This window comes from Dendropsophus ebraccatus, chromosome 4, assembly GCF_027789765.1.
Source record: "Dendropsophus ebraccatus isolate aDenEbr1 chromosome 4, aDenEbr1.pat, whole genome shotgun sequence".
Taxonomy (NCBI): Eukaryota; Metazoa; Chordata; class Amphibia; order Anura; family Hylidae; genus Dendropsophus; species Dendropsophus ebraccatus.
The window spans coordinates 82,548,807-82,570,463 of record NC_091457.1 but is presented as its reverse complement, the minus strand read 5'-3'; the positions used below and the strand labels follow the sequence as shown (position 1 = coordinate 82,570,463).

Below are 21,657 nucleotides of genomic sequence, written 5' to 3'. Positions count from 1 at the left end.
GGCGTTGTTGCACTGAAAATACCATTAATTTCAATGCACAATGGCATGAAATAATTGACATGTCAATTATTTCCACGGCCGTACCAAACAACAGCTGCTGTTCAATACACTATGTGAGTAATGGCCATTGTTTGCATTGACTTCAATGCAACACATTTTTCTATGACAAGAACAGCCGATGTGTTAATTGCAAATATTGCCTGTTCTTATCATATAAAATAAGTTGTGTGAACATAGCCTATAAATGCCTTAAGGGGAATCTTTCGGTTGCAATTCACGCTCCACACTGTTAGATAGCTGTCAGGTCAAGGAGACGAATGGTACCTCCTTTCATATATCCATCCGTGCTTGGAGAACATAGAAAAATGCTTTTATTCTATAGTACAAAGAGCTTTCCTGAGCCCCTGAAGTGCAGCAAGCTGTAACACCACCTTACACCCCCTCCCATATCTGACCCTGCTTGGGACTTGTCTTTCAGGTGTCAGTCAAGCAGGGAAGGTGAGAGGAGGCATATTAGCTTCAGAGTTTGACCCCCATAAACTAGCTAGCTATCATCTGTGCTGTGGATAGGGGATAACTTTTAATATTAGTATAATCCTTTTAAAGGGTTTGCATGAAAAAAGTGTCTGTCCTCTTTTAAGGCCTTATTCCACATTCCCGCTCACTGGGGCCGCGGGGGGCTGCCAGGGTGATCGCTGATCGTCCGGGCAGCCCATAGGATATAGCGGCGGTCTGCTGCCGTCGCTTTTATTCCACGGAGCGCCGTCAGCAGATCGCTGCTATGTAAGTAGTTTGTCTTTCAACATGTTGAGAGACAAGCGACTTCAACGATCTGTCGACATGAACTATGTCAGCTGATCTCTGCCTCCTTTTCCACGTGATGATTATCGGCCGATATCGGCTGAATACGGCCGATAATCGTTTCATGGAAAAGGGCCTTTAGACTTAAGGCCCTATTCCACCAACAGATCTGACGACAGATTATCTGCCAAAGGTTTGAAGCCAACCCCAGGAGTGGATATGAAAAGAGGAGCAATCCAGTCTTTCCTTTATGACCTGTTCTCTAATTATAGTCTGTTCCTGGGTTTGGCAAATTTTTGGCAGATAATCTGTTGTCAGATCTGTTGGTGGAATAGGGCCTTTATCGCCACCTTTGTCCATCGGCTGTGTCTGGTATTGCAGCCCAGCCCCATTTAATTGAATGTAGATAACTTGCTATACCAGACAAAGCCCAAGGATAAGAGTGATGCTTTTTCTGAAAGAAGGCAGCCAATATGTTGTACACTGAATAGATCTAGTGAATACATCTATTTATATAGCCAGGGCTTCAGAATTTCTGTCAGGATTCAGCGGTAACGAAGAGGTTCAATTTTCTAAAATAAAACTGCTGCACATTTGGCAATTACACCAGCAGGAAGCCTGCGGATAGCAAACGCCACTCAAATCTCTGATTTAATAAGAAGCCTTTGAAAATGATGAAAGGAAAGTGCCGCTAATTCACCAAGCCGTTGACTTCACCCCTGGAAGTTGGATTGAGTCAGGTGTGAGCAGACTGTGTGGTCCCTGCTGAGACTACAGAACCCAGGGAATTACTGCCGAGTACAAGTGTTTTATTGTAATAGAGGTCACAAACCTTCACAGAAGGAGAGATCAGAAGAGGGAAACATCACTGCACTGACTCCTTACTGCAATGTCTTTAATTGCGAGAAAATAGTCAAAGCAACAGTACACACCACTCCCCTGAGCAAGCAGGAATCCATTAAATGTGCATATGCTTGGGCGGTTATTGACTAGGGATAAATTGCCCAAATAATGAAGCATTTTGAGGTACTAAATGTATAGTATTTGCCACGAATAATGGATAATGAGCTCATTTGCATCACAACCTTGACTTTTATATACATAGGAATATTTGACATGCATGACTAGATTAAAGAGCTCTTCCTCAGTTACATGGAATCGAAGTATTCTTCACCTTTTTCTTCCTTGCTGAAAATCAATCCAATCATACTATAGCTCCTGGGTGGAGCTTGCTCTTTAGTGGCACCTACTGACTAATGACCATACTGTGAGCTGCTGAGAGGAGTGGGATGTCACAGCTGTCTTATCTCCAATGAAGTTCATTTTATAATATGCATGTTGTTATGTGAATTGTTGTCTCTTTCCTCTCGTAGGCAATTGTGAAGGAGATTCCTCCCTCTGAGGTTGAAGATGGAAATAAGATCAAGTCAGCCATTTTCTACTCCATTAGTTTGACGCAGCAAGGCCTTCAAGGCGTGGAGCTGGGCAATTATTTAATCAAGAGAGTAGTAAAGGAATTGCAGGTTGGTAAAGCTGTTCTTTTGTGAATCACCCCGTGTGTGGCATGTGAAAATAGTAGAAGGGGCATTTAGGGTGCCTTCACACGTACCGGATCCGCAGCAGATTTCATGCTGCAAGTTTGCTGCGAAATCCACAGTGGATCCTGGTATAGTGAAATTCTATGGGTTACATATCCGCAGCGTAATTTTCATTCCATTGTGTATGTGTGACCCGGCCCCTTTAACCCGCAGCAGCCCCGGCCTGAAGCATACATTACCTGCTCAGCGCCGTGGCTGTGTGTGAGGCTCCCCTCGCTCCTCATCAGCCAATAAGTGCTGCAGTACACTGATTGGCTGATGGGGAGCAAGGGGAGTCGGGAGCTTCACTGCAGCCGCGGCGCTGAGCAGGTAATGTATGCTTTGGGCCGGGCTGGGGGAGGGTAGCAGGGGGTCAAAGGGGCCGGGTCACTTAACCGCAGTGGAATAAAAATTCTGCAGCGGATATGTAACTCATAGACCTTCACACTACATGGATCCGCAGCGGATTTCGCAGCAAACCCGCACTGCGTAATCCGCTGCAGATCTGGTACGTGTAAAGGCACCCTTAATGTTATTCATGGGGGAATTGTGGGCCAGATTTTTTAAGCACTCTATTCAATAATGCTGTAATTTCCCCCCCCCCAGAGATATAGTTTCTGATTAGCCCTATATAAGGCGACCGGTCTGTGTTCACGACAGCTAGTATACTAAAGATATTGCTCTGTGACATCGATGCCAGACAGGAGAGGAAGTTGGATGTAAAGGAACATAACATCCATCTTCCTACAAAAACAAAAGCTCCCCAGGAATACCATACATGACCCCAGTTTTCATCAGTGCTGTGTGTGTATGTAGCAGTGCTAAGTGTGTATGTATATGTGGACCACAGAGACCCCCAGTGCGTGTGTGTCTGCGTGCACATACATACGAATTAAGTGGACACCCCACAACTCATGCTTCTTTGTAATGCCAGGAGGATTAATTACAGTGAGTTCATAAACAACTTGAATAATCCTCACATCATTACAGAGAAGCTACAATGCTACAGATAAAGCCTGCCAGGAACTTGTTTACACCAGCTGAGACAGAGAGAGGCTCACAAACAGATTTTTGTGTTTTCAGCAGAAAGCAGCAGCTGAGAACTGGGAGAAGGAGACTGAATAGATAATAAATAGAATGGAATGAATTGTTAGTCTCACCGTAGGCAACAACATCAAAACTTATGTTTGAGTGGAATACCCCTTTACATAAAGGGATGCACAAATAGTATCCATAGATGCAGTTTGAATGCATAAGACCAATAGGTGAACTCTTGCAGTCAGTCTCCTAAATCCAGTTAGGCCTACTTCTGACCGTCGGTAATCCATGGACCCTGTGAAGTTGAGAGCTGCGTAGAGGACTCAACATCTCCCGGCATCATGTATCAATATGACGCTGGGATGTAAGTGTTTAAATCTTTGCAGGACTGTAGTTATACCGCAGAGAATGGGCACAGCTCAGTCCCTCCGACTCCTTGCACAGTGACCTCTGTTTATCAAAGGGCATGCCTAGCAGAGTCTCCAATAGTCAGTGAGTTGGCTGTAGACTCCTATGGGCCATGTGGCTGCTGTAAAGCATATCTCTGAATACTTTTAAAAACACCTGTGGCAAGATGGCTGCAAAAATCTCCAGTCAGAAAATAAACGTTAAGAAAAAAGATTGTGGCAGTATCAGGTTTTCATTAGTAAGGTGATATTTTCCCATTAAGCTTTATATTCGCACTGCTGGAAACCTCTCAGTTAAGGTTTTGGAGCGATTAATATCACTATAACAGGGGATTGCAATGGAAGTTCTTTCTTCAAATAACTCCTGTTTGTTTGTAATGACAATCCTTCCCCTTTCTTTCAGCATAGTCCATTAAAACTGCAGAACTCTTATTCAGCCTCCTAGATTTTAGAGAAATACTTTTCAGCTTTCGATAATCATGTAGCATTGTTGACCAGAAGGTATAAAGCGCAGTATGTTTCAATTATACAATGCCTATTTGCTAAAATTGCCTCCGCACAGGCTCTAAGGCAGTTTCACTTGCCTTAGTTTATTTCAGCAATTCTCCTAGTTCTGTACCATAATTACGCAAACCCCTATGCCTTAACCTTCTGCATAGATCCGCAGCCCACATCTGCGGTTTATATCGGCTCTTGTGTATATATACATGAAACACAATGCCATACACTCAGGCTGATTCTCAGCCATTACCAGGCTACACACAGGACTCGGAGCACAGCTACAGGAATTTGCAGAGACTAATGGTAATTCTTTCCATGGCTATTTTGCCCAATTACAGCACTCAGTAAATGCATGTGTAATCTCCTCGCCATTATTCAGCAAACAAAGTGCTTTTATTTGTTTCTCTCCAACGCTTTTCCCAGTACATTTGTGTTCTGCTGTTAACAAAATGAAGGTGTTTTATTTTTTTTTTTCTGTTTTGCGGGAGGCTTGTATTTGTATTGCCTAATGTTACCCTGATGGAATACAGTGCATTAGCAGCTCATAGGATATTACAGTAACATACGACTGGGGCATCACCGTCTGCAGCTGAATCCTGCCAGCAAAGAACAGTTTTGTGTCTCATTTGATATCCTAGGCTTAGCAGATAAATGAGCATTCATAGGAACACATGTGGCACGTAACGGGTTATACTGCCAAGAGCAGAGTTTTCTCATCACCTCATTCCGACCCGGTCAGAATAAGGCACTATAGGGATGTCTGTAAAATAATGAATGGGTGGTCACTAAGGGGTTAATATGTCTGAAACTTGGCTGGCTGAAATGCCACCTCACTCCCACTACCATCTCTCAGTCAAGCAGGGTCAGGGATGGGGAGGGTGGGGAGTGGGTCAGGAGGCATCACTTAGCACTGGAAAATAAAGCTTTTTTCTTTTTTTAAATATGCTAATATAGACTGGTATATAAAAGGTACCATGTGTTTCCTGTCCCTAACCAGGGCTGTGGAGTCGGAGCTAGTTTGGCTGGAGTCGGAGTCGGAGCTAGTTTTGGCTGGAGTCTGAGTCGGAAAAAAATGTACCGACTCCGACTCCAGCTTTAAAAAAATCTTTTAAAAATGTAGAATTGAATTTTGATATGAATTTTACAAGTTTTCATCATAAATATATATTATGAGCAACATTGTAATAGGACACTGACCCTATTAGATAAGGGTGGTCATGGAAAAGTTGTCGGTCACTATTTGGCAGTTTGTTTCTGAGCTGGAAGAGTCCATTGTGTGGGGGGAGATCTGTGCTGTTCTCTTCCTGGGTGCTGGATGACTTTATATGAGCAGCAGTGTAATATGAAGATATCCTGTGTAATATAGAGAAGGAGGAGAAGACATAAGTAGTGTAGCAATAACCTCTGTCCTCAGTGTGGTGTTTTCTCTCTGGGAGAAGATTCGTGTGTTTTTCTTTAGTGTTCTATGGCTGCAGCTGTGTGTGTGTGTGTGTGTGTGTGCGCATGCTATGGCTGCAGTAAGTTGTGTGTGTGCTATGACTGCAGCAGGCTGTGTGTGTATCCTATGGCTGCAGCAGGCTGTGTGTGTGTGCTATGGCTGCAGCAAGCTGTGTGTGTGTGTGTGCGCACTATGGCTGCAGCAGGCCGCAGCAAGCCGAGTGTGTGTGGTGTGCGCTATGGCTTCAGCAAGCTGTGTGTGTGTGCTATGGCTGCAGCAGGCTGTGTGGGTGTGTGTGTATGCTATGGCTGCAGCAGGCTGTGTGTGTGTGTGTGTGTGCGTGCGCGTGCGTGCGTGCGTGCTTTTGCGTGCCCCCACAGTGACCTTCTATATCACTATGTGTGACCCCTCTCTATATCACTTTGTGTGACCCCCTGTATATCACTATGGCGGACCTCTATATTACAGTGATCTGGCATTGTTAGCAGTGTTTTTTTAAGTATGGTGAATATTTAGTTAGAAACATAGAAGATTGTCAGCAGGAAAAGACCACCTGCTCCATCTAGTCTAGTTGTGAGTAGTTCAGGACATGAAGGCTGTAGACTGGCTGCATCCACTGCACACACAGGAGAAGCTGCTTTTATATCTTTCCTCATTCCCTTAGAAATTGCCCAGGATCATGTAGGACATTAGGGAGAAGCTGCTGAGCCAGTGTGATAAATAACTCCCCTGGTATATGATTGGCCATTTATGAAGGAGCAGGAGTCTGTCCTGATAAAAGTCTTGAATCTGAGTTCGAATCGGTCCTGATAAAATTCAGGAGTTTGAGTCGGAGCTGCTGCTTACCGACTGCACAGCCCTGTCCCTAACAGGGGTATCTAATACTGGCAGCAGTTTGGAGCATAAACTGCAGCTGTCACATTTACTGTAACATATAGTTTTTTGTAGATGAAAGTACTAGTTGCATCTTGAAGCTATGTTCACTCAGTATTTTTCTATTGTTATTATTTTGGTCACTAATTTTTCAACCAAAACCAGGAATGAGTTAAACACACATAAACTTTCTATTATAATTTTCCCCGGTCAGTTCTACTCCTGGTTTTGTTTGGAAAAAGACTGAGCAAAAGACTGACAGGAATTCTATGTGTGAACATAGTCCTAAAGTGAATCTGTCAGCCCCCTGACCACTTACTAATCTGTTTACCCCATTGGATAAATATCAAAGCAATTACAACATTTTGTTGACTTTGGCTGCGTTCTTAGTTTTAATAAAAAGATAATCATTTTTTATGTGAATAGTGTCAAATAGGAGGAGCCTATTGTTCCCTGTACCCCAGCACTGCCACAACTCTCTATGCTGTATGTACTGTGTATGCAGCTGATTCTAGGGCCCAAGGAATGATAAGCTCTGCCTCAGACAGGCTCAGGCAACAAAGAGATGTTCTGAATGCAGTTATTCATATCTATCCAGCAGTGCTGCCAGCTCTGTAGGTGGTCAGGGGGTGACAGATTAACTTTAAGGAGTTTTTCCCCCTATTTTCACCTTTACTAGAGGGTTATTGCATTTATATTACAGTGTGTAAAAGGGAAAAAACTCCATATTACTTCCTAAAAGTTCTGTATACTTTGAACCCCCCCTCCTATTTTTAGAAAAGTACAGCAGACTGAAATCTAAATTACGCTTCTTTTTACTTGCATTACATGTAATGTCTTTCAGGTTTGACACATTCCGGTCATATTCTCCTTTTATTCTTCAAAGCCAGTTAAATTAAAGTAGGGGAGGGGATGGGAATTAAAAAGCGAGGTCAGAGATTGTCAGGAGACTATCTGAGGCAGAAAATATCATTTTCAGAAACTTTTTAGAACCTTTAATGTAAGAGGATTTTACTTTCCACTCATACACAGCGCAAGATGCTGCCTCCTTCAGTCTGTGTTATCGGATGAATGATCCCATTCCCTTCCACCAAATATGAATGTAATTGTTGATAAGAGATTTTCAGCCAGCCACGGACAATCTCTCTTTCAGTCCTCCTAATGCTTATCTTCCCAGCACAGGATACAAGGGTTTCAAAATCAAGTTTCTTTATGAATGACTTTTATTCTGAAAATTGGATGAAAAAGTAATAACTCAATATCACTTTCAGTGGTAACTGAAACAATTATTTTATTTCTTAGAATGTTCGTATATAGGGGGTCAACCCTTGTATCAAACTTAGGCTTGTGTAGGACGTGTCCAAAGTTTTTATTATCGACAGGTATAAAGGGATGTTGTTGCAAGAACACGTTCTTGAATTTGTGTAAATGTACCGTATGTTGTTCAGTTATGGTTGCACCATTGGATGCAGTGTTGCCCCACTAAATTCCTCTCCTCCATCAAAGGTCCAAGTGTCACCTCCTTACAGACTGGACACCTCTTTTTCTAAGTCTGGATGTGTCTGTTTTAGGAAGGGAATTTAAAAGACAATGTACAGCAGCATAGGTATTAGCTGGCCTATATTGTATACATTAGCAGCTGTCCATGGTGCTGAAATAATCTTAGCGAGAATGTTTACTCCCTGCGTCCAGAATGAGACAAACTCCTCAGAAATAAAACCATTCTTGAAATGACATGGTAATGTTATTTTACCCCCATTAACCCTAAAAGGGAAAATTTCCCCTAGACATTAGGCTCGGAATAGATGTTCCACATATTGATGGGACTTTTTCACTAGATCTTTGAGTGTGATGTGACCTCACTATATGCACTTTAGTGGCACTTCTAATGAGTCTACATCTCTAAAGATATCCACCTCAAACCAGCATAGATTTACCAGATACACTATGCACAGAAATGCAGGGCAGCTCCATATAATCCATGGGAAGTAGGAAAAGGAGCACCAATCAGTTTTGCCCTGTTCTCTGAATGTGACACAAGGACTTTTTTGTAACATGAAAATTAAGTTACTGTTGGAGCTGCAGTAAAAAGTCTCATCAGACAACCCCTTTAAAATAAAATACTAGCACCCCTGGGGTTTTGTCCTTGGCCAGGAAAAGTTGTGGCTACTACAGTGGAAATGTGGTATTACATTGCGAATAATGGCTTTCCTTGTACTCACTTGTGGCTCATAGTGTGTCCTAAGAGAGGAAACCCCACTATTTGATGTCCTGAGACCATAATGCGGCATATACATTGGGGTTGTCATCATTAGTCACAGAGAAATTTTGTGGTCACCATATAGTTCAGCACCGCTAGCAGGGGCGTAGCTAGGATTCACGGGGATATATATATTTGGTGATGTGGCCAAAGAATAAAGTCTCTTAGGCAGAGCAGAGAGCCTATCACTGCTTGCTCTGTTGATCCACTGCATTTAACTATAAGGGCCCATTAGGAGCCATTATGGTTAATATAGGTTCAGGTATAACATAGGTGCAGGAGCAGACTACCTTCTGCCTAACCCCTTATGTACTGAAGTGTGTAAGTGACATAAATCTAACAAGCTGCAGCACAAAAAAGGGTTAAAAGCAGAAGAGAAGGAGATGGCTTGTGCACTGATAACCCCTGACCTCTGCAGGGCTCAGGAGAACAGAGGTCAGGGGTTATCAGAGCAGTTAAGCAGCGATCGCCTTGTCTTCTGCTTGTTAACCCATTTTGATGTTGCAGCATGTAAATGAACTTTGGATCACTTACACACACCAGTACATAAGGGGTTAAGCAGAAGGACAAAGATTGGATCTTATCTTCCCTGTGCATCCCCGGGCCCCCCCCTGCAGGGGCCCCATAGCAGCTGCCTACCCTCCCTCTATGGTAGCTACCCCTATGACCGCTAGTAGTCCTGGTCTAGAAAAACTAGTCTGCCATCATAGGTCCCCATTAATGCTAGTCTATTGTAACTTTCCTCTGTGGGAGTACATGATTTGTCATTGAAAGAGTTATTAAATTTTCCCTGGTATTTTTCAGTGGTAAAAAGTAATCTAGCACTGACATTTGCAGTTGTCAGTACCACTAGAACATCAAAGGCCGGCTTCTACTGTCATTTCTTTGTGGGCTCAATAAGTTATTTAGTGTCTGTGATGTGCCTTTCTGTCTTGCTTAGTAACTGCCTCGGATCTGCAAAAGGCTTTTGTGCATGGCGCCGGCTCGCTGAAAGCTTTTTAGCAGAGAGGATGGAGGGGTGTCACAAGGAGGCTCACGCCATAGCATGTCTCAGACATCGTTCAGCAGTATTTAAAGGGACTCTCTTCTATCTCTTGCGAGCAGCTGTGTAACATTAGCAGATGTGACAGGCTTCACGCAACCCTTTGAAGTTGATGAGTTTCCAGGTGAGATAAATGTATTGGCTGTTTTTATTTTATTTTATTTTTGATTGATGTTTCATGGCAGAGACTGTTGAAGAAGCGGCAATAAGACTCACATGAAAAGACTTTTTTTTTTTTTTTTTTTACACGGTTTTGTAAGGGCGAGCAATCATGCAAATTGGGATGTGGAATAGATCCTAATGGGCTTACAGTCAAGGTGAATGAACGGTGATAGCATGTCTTCATTCTAAGTCAGTTCATAGCTAATAGGATAATTCCAGTTTTTTGGAGTTAAAATACTTATATACTGAAGACGACCATAAAAAGTAGATTAGTAGAAGATGCCACCAATATTGACATTAATGTCTATCACTCCCTTTTGGCATATCCAAGGCAAAATACTGCGGCATTCCAATATACGTGAAAAAATTCAAAGTAGTTTATTCAATCCATACAGCAGGTAATGCTAATCCCTTTTGGCATAGATATTTCCTAGATTTACAGCCTTTGGTTGCTAGAATAAAAGGGCAGTTGTACTCAGCCACACTGCTATCCTTTAGAGACATTTATTCTTCCCATAGGATAGAGTGAGAAGACCACAACACTCAAAGCAGCCCATTGTCCCTCAGCTTTAACAATCAGTAAATGTTCCCATCTGTCAAACACCCTATCATGATAAGGGAAGACCCTTTAAAGAGGATGTACCACCAGGTACATCCTCTTTAACCTGAACACACGGATCGAACGCCGTTCTATGCACCCGAACCGGACGGTGGTCAAGCACTGGAGGTAGGCCGGCCCGCCCACAGTGGGAGGGAATTCCCTCCCCTCCATGACGCGGCTCCCTTAGAATGAATGGAGCCGCGTCATACAGTGGAGGGAATTCCCTCCCACTGGAGGCGGGCCGGCCTACCTCCAGTGCTTAAGCACCGGCCGGTTCCGGTGCATAGAACGGCGCCGTGCACGGGAAACGGCTTTGGTACGGAAAACTGACCACGGCACCGGCTTCCTCGTGCCGGTGCCGTTCGATTCATGTGTTCAGGTTAAAGAGGATGTACCTGGTGGTACATCCTCTTTAAAACAACCATATAAATGTGCCTGATCTCACCAGAAGGGCCTTACAGTGGCTGATGCTACCTTCTTAGGAAACCCATCTGAAGAATGTCTCTTTATAAATGAAAGCTCTGTTTAAAAAAAAAAAAAAAGTCTTTGTCATTAACCAGTACATTTATGACTATAGGCTACTTAATTTCAGAATAATACACTGCATAAATAGGACATGGTTTTTTTACGGGAAGCAACTTGCATTAGGACCTTTCAATGAGAACTCTCCACTTACCTCCCTGGCTCCAGTGCTGGTGCTCTGGTTTCTGGTCACTTCCTGCTCTAGAGATTGGACTTGCGACATGACGTCGCAGGCCCGCTCAGCCAGTCAGTGGCTGTAGCAGTGTCCCGCTTCTTCCGCTTAAAGACTGAACGGGGCTACTCAGAAAGTCTGGTCTGTAGACGACCAGGAAGTGGATGTTAATTTTTTCACCCATTCCTGCCCCAGGCATTTTAGAAAAAAGTGGTCCTACCTGGAGTTATCCTTTAAAGTGTCACTGTAGATATAACTTTCAAAATCTAAATCAACAGTGTATGTGATATAAAGCAAGATTGCAATTTACATTCATTATTTTTTTTTTAGTTATCATGCTGTAATACAAAGCTATACTTATACTAATACTATACTTATATTAATACAAAGCTATACCAGAAATCCAGGTCCAGTCTCCTGAAGTCAGATTTGTAGTCTTGTGCTGACTGGAAAAAAAAAAAGACTAAACACAAGAAATCCTGGCCAGTACAGAGAGTCACGGCTCAATGTGTCCGTCAGTCACATGACTTCTTTCCCTGTGATGACTTGGGAAACACAGGACTTCCTGTTTTTAGACTATGGAAAAAAAAGACCCATAACAAAGGAAGTGATGTGTCCTCCATCATAACAAAACAAAAATAATGAATGTAAATTGCAAACTTTCTTTATATCACATCTATTGTTGATTAAGATTTTGAAAGTTATAACAACAGTGACACTTTAAAGGGAGACTGTGGCTTTAGGTGTCAAGGAGGTGGTGCCAAGCCACTGCCAGCATGTTCCATTACTCTCCTACACCTTCCTATCCTGATTGATTGATCTACAGAGCTCAGTGCTTGAAGTCTAGGCCGGTATGTTGGTGAAGGCAGGGGAAAGTAGGAAAGTAAGGAGTTATACCTACAATAGCTCAGCACTGTATTTTTGACACACAAGCTTTTAACATGACGTTAAACTGACAGATTCCCTTTAAATCCTTTGTGCAAGATCTGAGGAGTTAGTGCATGACACAGGATTCCGTTTTGGTGATCCTCTCCTTAGGCCTTACTCTTGCCTTAATGCAATGCATTACTTCTTGCCATCAGAGTGATTGTTCCCATAATAATACTGGTATTTTCCCGTGTGCCTAATAGACACAATCTACACATGTAGCTTGTATATAGGGCAGCATACTGTACCTGTTGTGCAAATTACTTCTTTACATTTATTTTTTTTCCTTGTGAAACTCCCTGTTTAGATGTGAATGTCTTTCCTTGTGTCTTGTGTTTTATATCTGTATTACAGTAGGGGGTACATTAATTCACTTTGTGTAAGAGAATGTCTTCTCTGTTTGATATCCGGTTCACAGCACACCATTTATTATCGTTTCCTTTGAAATCCGGCCTTGTGCTTTGGTTTTGCCTGCTCAGCTAATACAAGACATGACATATTTGCGGGAAGGGGGGTTTGGAGAGGCTGCCTGCCATCAGGACTCTGTAGGAGCTGCTTTTAATGCTGCTTGGTTTTTCGACATGTGGCTATATTTTTCTGGTATCCACCGGAAGCCTTGTCAACAGTTGTGTTTTGTTGGCCATAGAACCGCGTTTACCCTAGCGTGTCTTTCCCTTCACAAGCGCTTGCCAAGGATGAACTGTAGAGATGAGACATACATCAAACATGTGACACTGTAGTTGGCTTTAAGAGCCGCTGAGTGCATCCTCTTCATTATCGCCAGCTGCAGTGGCTTTTTAGGGAGTGGGAATATTTACCGTCACCATGCTGACAAATGTGATGAGGCACTTTACTAAAGAAAATCCCATTGTCTTCTATACAAATGATCTGCTCAGCTGCATTTTACAGTTCAGATATACAAATAGTACATATAGGAGGGAGTAATGGTGCAGATTATATGACTTGTTTGAGGCCTTACTTAAGTCATCTCATCCGGAGCTGCGCTGAATTATCCTGATTTTTCCTGTCCTTTTTTTTCTATACTCCACAACCCTCCTATCTCACTGTTTTGCTCTGCTGGCTCGGTGTCTTTACAATTTATAACATGATTTATAGGAGATTTGGGTTTTACACTAATATAAAGTAAAAACTGTACAAAAATTCTGCATGTCCTACAATGTACTCCAGGTTCCAGCTTTTAGAGGCCTTTACAAAATTGAAGCACTCTGGCTGGTGATAGTGGGCAACTGCTCCACTTCTACTTTGCACAGGGATTGAGAAGTCCCCCCAATAGCGACCTCTACTGCTGCTGCGTCCAGAGATGCATCCAGGATTTTTGGAATCCTTATGTCTTACTGCTGCCCTCTGCTGGTTCAACACCAGTAGAGCTGATTGTGGATGTTTTTCTTCTTCCCTCTATATTAAAGGGGTTATCCAGTGCTACAAAAACATGGCCACTTTCTTTCAGAGACAACACGACTCTTGTCTCTAGTTCAGGTGCGATTTGCATTCAAGCTCCATTCACTTCAATGGAGCTGAGAAGCAAAACCCCGCCCAAGCTGGAGACAAGAGTGGTGCTGTCTCTGGAAGAAAGTGGCCATGTTTTTGTAGCGCTGGATAACCCCTTTAAACTGCTATACAGTACCTGGTGTGAACTTGCGCAAAGCGCTGCAACTCAATTTATACTTGCTTTACACTACACATGCAAATAGTCTTTCTATGAGCATGCCTGCACTAGTCATTAGCCCCCCTGTGCAATGGACAAGTAAAGTAAGCGCCAAGTTTCTGCAGTAAGTTATGGGTGAGTGCTTTCCGCTGTGTTATATTATTGTACATAACGACCAGTATAATAGTAGTACCAGTATTTTACCAGTTATAGTCTTGTTCATAGTAGAAGTTTAGTTGATTTACTATTGTACATGGCAAGTAGTATTATAGAAGTTGTATTTAGATGGGGCAGGAATATAGTAGTTATATACTTACATGTAGGAGGACAGCTTAAGTAGCTATATTCGTGTACATAAGCAGGAATATTTTACTAGTTCCATTCTTGTACACAGTAGGCAGTATTATAGTAGTTTATTACATTCAGTAGAATAGGCACTTCCCCATAGTAGCTGCAAACATTTCTTTATTTTTGCAGGGCAGACTTTACATTCTGCATCATGTCAGTTTATGTTGTGGATTTTTCCCAATTGAAATCAACGAGGAAAGTAAAATCCTCAAAACCCCACTCTAGGTTACATTTTGTTTACTTGTGAATCCAGCTATATATGTCGTAGCTGTATTTTGCAGCACTCTGATGTTAGTTCTGTGTTTGTTTGTTTTTTTTACCGACTTAAACTTAAAGGACACTTGTATTCTCTGATTAAGTAAAGTCTCATATGGAATGGACCAATCGCAGCTGTGCCTCCCAGTAATGCCATGAAGTAAACATTTACATCTCATGCGGTTTAATGCAAACATTTATGTGTCCTGTAATGTAGAACGAGGCTCTCGCCGTTCCGTTTAATGGCAGCACCTGCTCAGCAGCCTGGCTTTGAAAGTGATTTGGCACAGTTTTCTGTTTGAGCTGAGAACCAGGGCAACAGACACAGCTGAACCTAGGGCGGAAGAGCAAGACAAGAAAGCAAGTTTCTGATGAAACACGTACAAACTCTCTATATATTAGTGCAACCTCCTCAATTCAGCAATCCTAGCATTTTTCCTTAGATTCTGCATTGGAAAAAGAAGAAATCACAGGAACGTGGAACTGGAGTTGTCACATCTGAATAATTGGCATGTTTGATTATGGAACTGCTATATCTGCTTTCCCAGTCATTATAAGGTACATTCTGACATGGCACTTAGGGTTACAAAGGAAATACATCTTTGTATATACATAAGCCATTGATTTGTCTTGTTGATTTGATGTATTTTTGGGCTCATGTCTTGAATGTAATGATTTTCATCCAGCTTTTCACAATCCTAAATCTGCATTGACTTACGTTGTTGAATCCTTTGGATAGCTCATCGATAGGTTTTGCCCAGAAAATCCCTTTAATCCCTGCAAGTGAACAGGGCTACAAGGGAACCCCACTACAAAAAATTATACTTACATACCCCTGGACCCCCACAGCTTTTGTTCATCTCATTCTGGTCCACTGCTGCTCCTGTGTTCTTCCTGCTTCCTTAATGAGATTTCTATGTAGTGTCTGCCTACTCTGATGAATAGGAGCTACAGGGAACTAGGCTATGGAAGTTTTTTTCCCCCTACCCCTCAGGCCTCAGCAAAATATCCCCACCCCAAAAAGCAAGCAAACAAACCTCTTCAATTCCCCTTTAAGACCCCTTTTACACCAGTGTATTGCATGTGTATTTTGACCTTATATTACACAGTGACTTATTCCATTTATGATTTTGCCTTTTTCTAAGAAGCAACTGCTAAAATAGAACCCATGTGGCACACTTGAATCTACTATGAGCAGGTAATGCACAATTCTATGCCAATTTGATTTCTTATATAATATAGCTCTATTTTGGATGCACAGCTCCAAATCTCTTGACTAGATGTAGAGATAAAGAGCACCTGTCATTGTATTCCCCATTAAAAAAGTTATTCTTGAGAATTTTTTTTTTAACCATTTGTTGTGGCATTTCTCTTTCAGACGACTACTCCCATACTTTTCTATCCCTCAAATAAAACATATACTGGTGTAAAGACTTACCCCAGAATGTATTCCCAAGTAGATTCCTATGACTTTGCCTGTTACAACATGTTCTAATAATATTCTGGATGGCGAAAAAAGTAATTTCCTAGGTCCTTACCTTGTTCTCCCTGTACATCCCCTGTGTGAAATACAACTTTTTACTGAAAATGACACTTTTTTAACCCGCCCCCCCCCCCCCCCCAATTATAATAATGAAAAAAAAAAACGACTTAAGTCCATCTCCTAAGAAAGTAAAAATTCCAGGTTCCAATAGAGGAGGTCCATGGAGCTTAGTGAGAGATCTGTCGGTATACCTCCAAAGAGTACACCTAGGTATGGCACGATTATGACAACCAATCAATCTTAACCACCTTTCTAAGGGCCCTATTCCATGGGAAAATTATCGTTTGGATAATTGTTAAATCGTTCAGAGTGAAGCGATAATCGTTCCGTGTAATTGCAGTTAACTATTAAACGACGAACGAGAAATCTTTGATCGCTTAATAAGACCTGGACCTATTTTTATTGTTGCTCATTCATAAATCGGTTGCAAGTCGTTAGGTTAATAAAACATTGTTCGGTCATTCCTTGGTCGTTAGTGGGTGGGTTCAACAGCTTCATAGTGCAAATTCTGTTGGCTTAAGACTTTGATTGAAGATCTAGCGTAAACTGTCTTTCATGATTTAAGCACATTTATTGTCTTAAAGGGAACCTGTCACCCCCCGTGCCGGGGTGACAGGCTCCCGACCCCCCGTTAGAGCCCCCTATACTTACCTAATCCCGCCGGGTCCCGCTTCTGGAGGTGGTCGGGTGATGAAGATCTCAGCCGCTGCAGCCCGGCGTGCGCACTGAGAGATGAGTCCAACACCCATAGAGAATGACAGGAGAGTCCAGCGCTCCGTCATTCTCTATCGGTGTTGGACTCATCTCTCAGCGCGCGCGCCGGGCTGCAGCGGCTGAGATCTTCATCACCCGACCACCTCCAGAAGCGGGACCCGGCGGGATTAGGTAAGTATAGGGGGCTCTAACGGGGGGTCGGGAGCCTGTCACCCCGGCACGGGGGGTGACAGGTTCCCTTTAATAAAAATTAGGAGTATATTTTTCCATTTATGTAGTTAGCCCCTGGATATGTCCTGCGTTGTGATCAATATCATAAAACAGTGTTGCTATGATGTCATATATCATATAATGTGTGGATGGCGTCCGGAGCTCACTATATAGATCCGCCGGACCCACTGGCGTACCAGTACATCATGGGTCCTTAAGTTACAGGCTCCCATGATGTACCTGTACGTCATAGGTCCTTAAATGGTTAAGCACTGATAATTTTATTATTGCTGAAATGCCATTGTGCACTAAGCGTAACGTATAATGCAGTTGATGACAGAATTTTGGAAGTAGAGATTTTCCTTGGTCACTTAGGCCTAACGCTGTATTAAGTAAGAACACTTCTGTTCATCTTATATTCACGGTTTTTATTCTATGATTTCTGGCTTGGAGCTCGGCATTGCTAGCGTGACTGAACTTTATAAATAAAGGCCTATTAATGGTAATTCCACTGGTTAAAAAAGTCTAATTTTCATATTGCAAATGTCAGCAGCCGTTTTGCAAGAGTTTATTTAATTGAATACTCGGCAGTGACCTGGGTGGAAATCGTTAAAAGGTAAGTGGTATCCATGGTGACCGTTAGACTGAAATAAAAAGTTAAGTGCATTGTGCCATACCTATTAGTCCCTGCCATGGGGGTGATGAATGATGGCGCTAATGAAACCATGTTTTCTCCGTACTGACAGTTATTAGGGATATAATGAAAGCAAGTTAGGCCATTGAATGAAGGCTGGCCACAAGCATACAACATCTCTTATAAATGGAGCAGGACCTTGAATTATTCTCTAAGCCAACGAAAATGCAACATTTATACTCATAAAATATGCAGTTAAATATGCCTAATAAAATATGCAGTAAAAATAAATATGTTCTTGGCTCAAGTACACTGCCGAATTTAAAGGTTCTTTGGAAACCTCCTCGGCTTTACTCCATGAATTGTGGTGTTGTCTCTTACTGCTGTCGCCCAAAGCCCATCTGATAGTTAAGGCACAAATGACAGAATAGTACAAACGAATGTAAGAAACTTTGTAATATGTCTTGTCAAAAATGCTCAGATTACAAACAATGCAAGTTTCGGGAGGAGATAGATGGGAGGAGTGCCTGGGAACACACATGATGCAGAGCGATGTAGAGAGAAAGATGGCTATAAGACAACCTACAGAATAGAAATCTGATGAAAAATGCCATATACAAGATCAATAGTGGCCAGGTGACGTGCTGCTCCTCATGTATGCACGTAGGACTGCCTATCCTTAAAAAGGTCATTTGAAACGACAGGTATACTTTAATGCTAGATGGGGTTCTATACTTTGTACAATCTGTTTTAACTGTAAAGGTCCTTCACGTGATTAAACAATGCTACTGAATTCCCACACAGATTACAGCTATGCTCTGGTGTCCCTTTGATAGATCTAACAATCCCTCTGCAGTGCCACTACCGAAGATATGAAGTATTAGACAGTCAATAGGATCTCCATGTACTGCATGGATATGCTGTGTCCTTTGATTTCAAGGGATCCTGAACCCCTTAATTAACTCAGAATTCCATAAGAGTATACAGTAACATGTTTTGGTAATATGCTTTTGTATAATTTTTTTGACTAGTCATCAAATTTTTTTATTTTTGAAAAATCATCTTCAAATACACTGTTTGGGAATAGTTCATAGTTCACTTTGCGAGAACCTTGATTTAATAAGGAACGGTGTAATACTTAATTTCGCCTATGCAGGTGCTGCTGTGAAATTAAGCACTTGCGGCTGGTTTCTCCCACAGATTGTAGCTGATCACTGTGTGAGCCGATAGAGGACATAGAATTTCCAAAGGAGGCAAAGAGGTCTTCCAGATACAGCCAATGGTGCTGACATTGTGCAATATATGCAGTTTTCTACTGTTACGTAGACTTCTCAGTTTTCAAGATTGCTTGTGTATCTTCTGCATATAGATATTATGTATTTATGCTGTCTTTTATATTGTGCAGGGTGAATTTTCCCAGCTCTCAGAGTTCTCCAGTTTGTCTCCTATACCTGGATTTACTAAATGGCTACTTGGTGCTTTTAATTCACAAACAAAAGAACTGGGACGGACTGAGCTCTTTTTGGAATCGGAGTGTAAAGAGATATCTGACATCACAGGGGCACCAGCAGTTGAGATTTTGAAGCGTCTCTTCACCAGCAATGAGTGGATGAAATCTGAAAGACTTGTGAAGGTGCTTGAGGCCCCATTGATGAGGCTTTGTGCTTGGTACTTGTATGGAGAAAAGCATCGTGGTTTCGCCTTAAACCCAGTAGCAAACTTCCACTTACAAAATGGGGCTGTCATGTGGAGACTGAACTGGATGGCCGATATAAGTCCAAGGGGAGCTGCAGCCTCCTGTGGCATGATGGTCAACTATCGCTACTTCCTAGAGAACACTTCAGTCAACAGTGCGAGATACCTCCGGGTGAAGCACGTTGAGGCCTCCGAACAAGTTCTCAGCTTGGTTTCTCAATTTAGAAAGTACAGCAAATTGTAATTGATGGCCAATGGGTTCTGACTGCCCACCGCTGCTGCCTACACTGTAGACCTGTACTCTGTCTACTCTTTACATAGTAGGTGGACATTGACTGGCTGTGTCTTGCCAAATAATGAGTATATTTAATACTGGGCCTTGTCTCATTTTTGATGAACCAGAGACTTATATGGATTTAAGTTCACTTGCACATTGTTTCTGCTTGTTGATTTGTCTAGTGACTCTTTCAATGTATTTTATATAAATTATTTCAACTGATAAGGGGGTTGTACGAGATTAGAAAATTGTGGTTGCTTTTCTCCACAAACAGCAAGGTGCTTGTCTGCAGGTTGTGTCTGGTATTGTAGCTTCTCTCTATTGAAGTGAATAGGATGGTGCTTTAGTATCAAACACAACCTATAGACAGGTATGGCACTGTTTTTGGAAGAAAGCAGCCATGTTTAACCAATCCTGCACAAACTCTGCAAATTGTTAGGTGACACGAACATGGTTGAAGTGAATTATTTGTGTCTTATAACTGTGTAATGTAACTTTCATTTCTTAAAGGGAATTTGTCAGCTGTAATTTAAGTTTCAAACTGCTAACACTGTCAGATGCTGTTAGGTCAAAGAGACACGCAGTGCCTTTCATATATCTGTCTGTTTCCAGAACTTGGAAAAATACTTCTATTCTCTGATGCAAAGTGTCAGCTAGAAGCTGAACCCTACTTCCAAATATCGCACATCCACACAATTTGTAGATGGGGGAAGGAGGGGGGCGCAGGGCGGCATTACAGCTTACAGCACTTCAAGAGTTTGTTCCAGAGAATAAAAGCCCAGACTAATATATGATAGGTACCGTGTGTCTCCTTGCCCTAACATCTAACTGTACCCACATCCATTTTAAATATATGTCTTCCCAACTGTTATATTGCAAAGCAAAACTAAGCCTGTGTCCTTTAAGACAACCGTTTTTATGAACATTTGGCTCCTTATTCAGTAAATGTAAAGTCAAACATTTGTGTAACAGAGCTTTTTTTATGGAAAATGTCTTCTATAAGGAAACTATAAGCAGGGGCCGACCTGCTTTTCTACCAATACCAATTATTGGGAAGAAGATGGGGACGTGTTTTTTTTTGGACATGTTTGGAATGCGTTCTAAATGTGGCTAAAATCACATCCCTATTTCTTCCCCAATAGCTGGGTGATGTTGCTGATAAGTGTAGAGGTACATCCTTTTATTATATTTTATTTTTAAAGCACCCTTGATTCCAGAGCGCTATGCAAGCAATAGGGGTAAACAAGCAGAATATTTCAAGATCAAAAACACATTACATGAACAAGATTAATGGCAGACTGGTACATGGGGAGAGAAGACCCTGCCCATGAGGGCTTGCAATCTGTGAGGGATGAGGAGAGAAACAGAAAGTAAAGTGCAGCCAGTCAAAGTCTGGTGCAAAACTACTACAGGTTATAGCCTAGTTTGAAGGGATGAGTTTCCAGGTTACTTTCGAAGGTCTTGATGAGAGCTGGGTGTGACAGGGTAGTGAGTTTCAAAGTATGGGGAAGGCTCAGGCAAAATCTTGGAGGCGGTTATGTGAGGTACGAACAAGGGGGGGAGCACAGAAGGAGGTCATTGGAGGATTGAAGGTTGCGTAAGGGGCGGTAGCGGGATATCAGGTTAGAAATATACAGAGGGGACAAGTTGTGGTGGCCTTGTATGTCATAGTAAAAAAGTAAATAAAATATGTTGGGCAATGGGGAGCCAGTGAAGGGATTTGACAGAGCCTTAAGGGACACCAACAGTCAGGAGAGGAGGAGAGTAGGTAGTGTGGGAGTGGGAGACACTAAAAGTGTGGTAAAAGAGGTAAGAGGTGATCCAGGAGAGGGCTGAACTAGTGACACCAAGGGATGAAAAGGTTTGTAGGAGGAGGGAATGGTCAACTGTGTCAAAGGCAGAAGATAGGTCAAGAAGAAGGAGCACAGAGTATTGGCGTGAGGCTTTGGCAGTTAGCAGGTCATTGGCCACTTTGTGTTGCACGATTGTAATTT

The 21,657-nt window shown here is 42.2% G+C and overlaps 1 protein-coding gene across 1 annotated transcript in view; it reads left to right on the top strand.

The window, feature by feature from the left end:
• Window positions 1-20,621, top strand: part of MLYCD (malonyl-CoA decarboxylase) — a 31,101-nt gene extending 10,480 nt beyond the window's left edge. Inside the window, exons 4-5 of the mRNA XM_069966165.1 lie at window positions 2,175-2,324; window positions 19,097-20,621. Coding sequence (XP_069822266.1) covers window positions 2,175-2,324; window positions 19,097-19,630 — 684 coding nt within the window. The 3' untranslated portion in view covers window positions 19,631-20,621. The remainder of the gene's footprint in view (window positions 1-2,174; window positions 2,325-19,096) is intronic.
• Window positions 20,622-21,657: the final 1,036 nt, after the last annotated feature.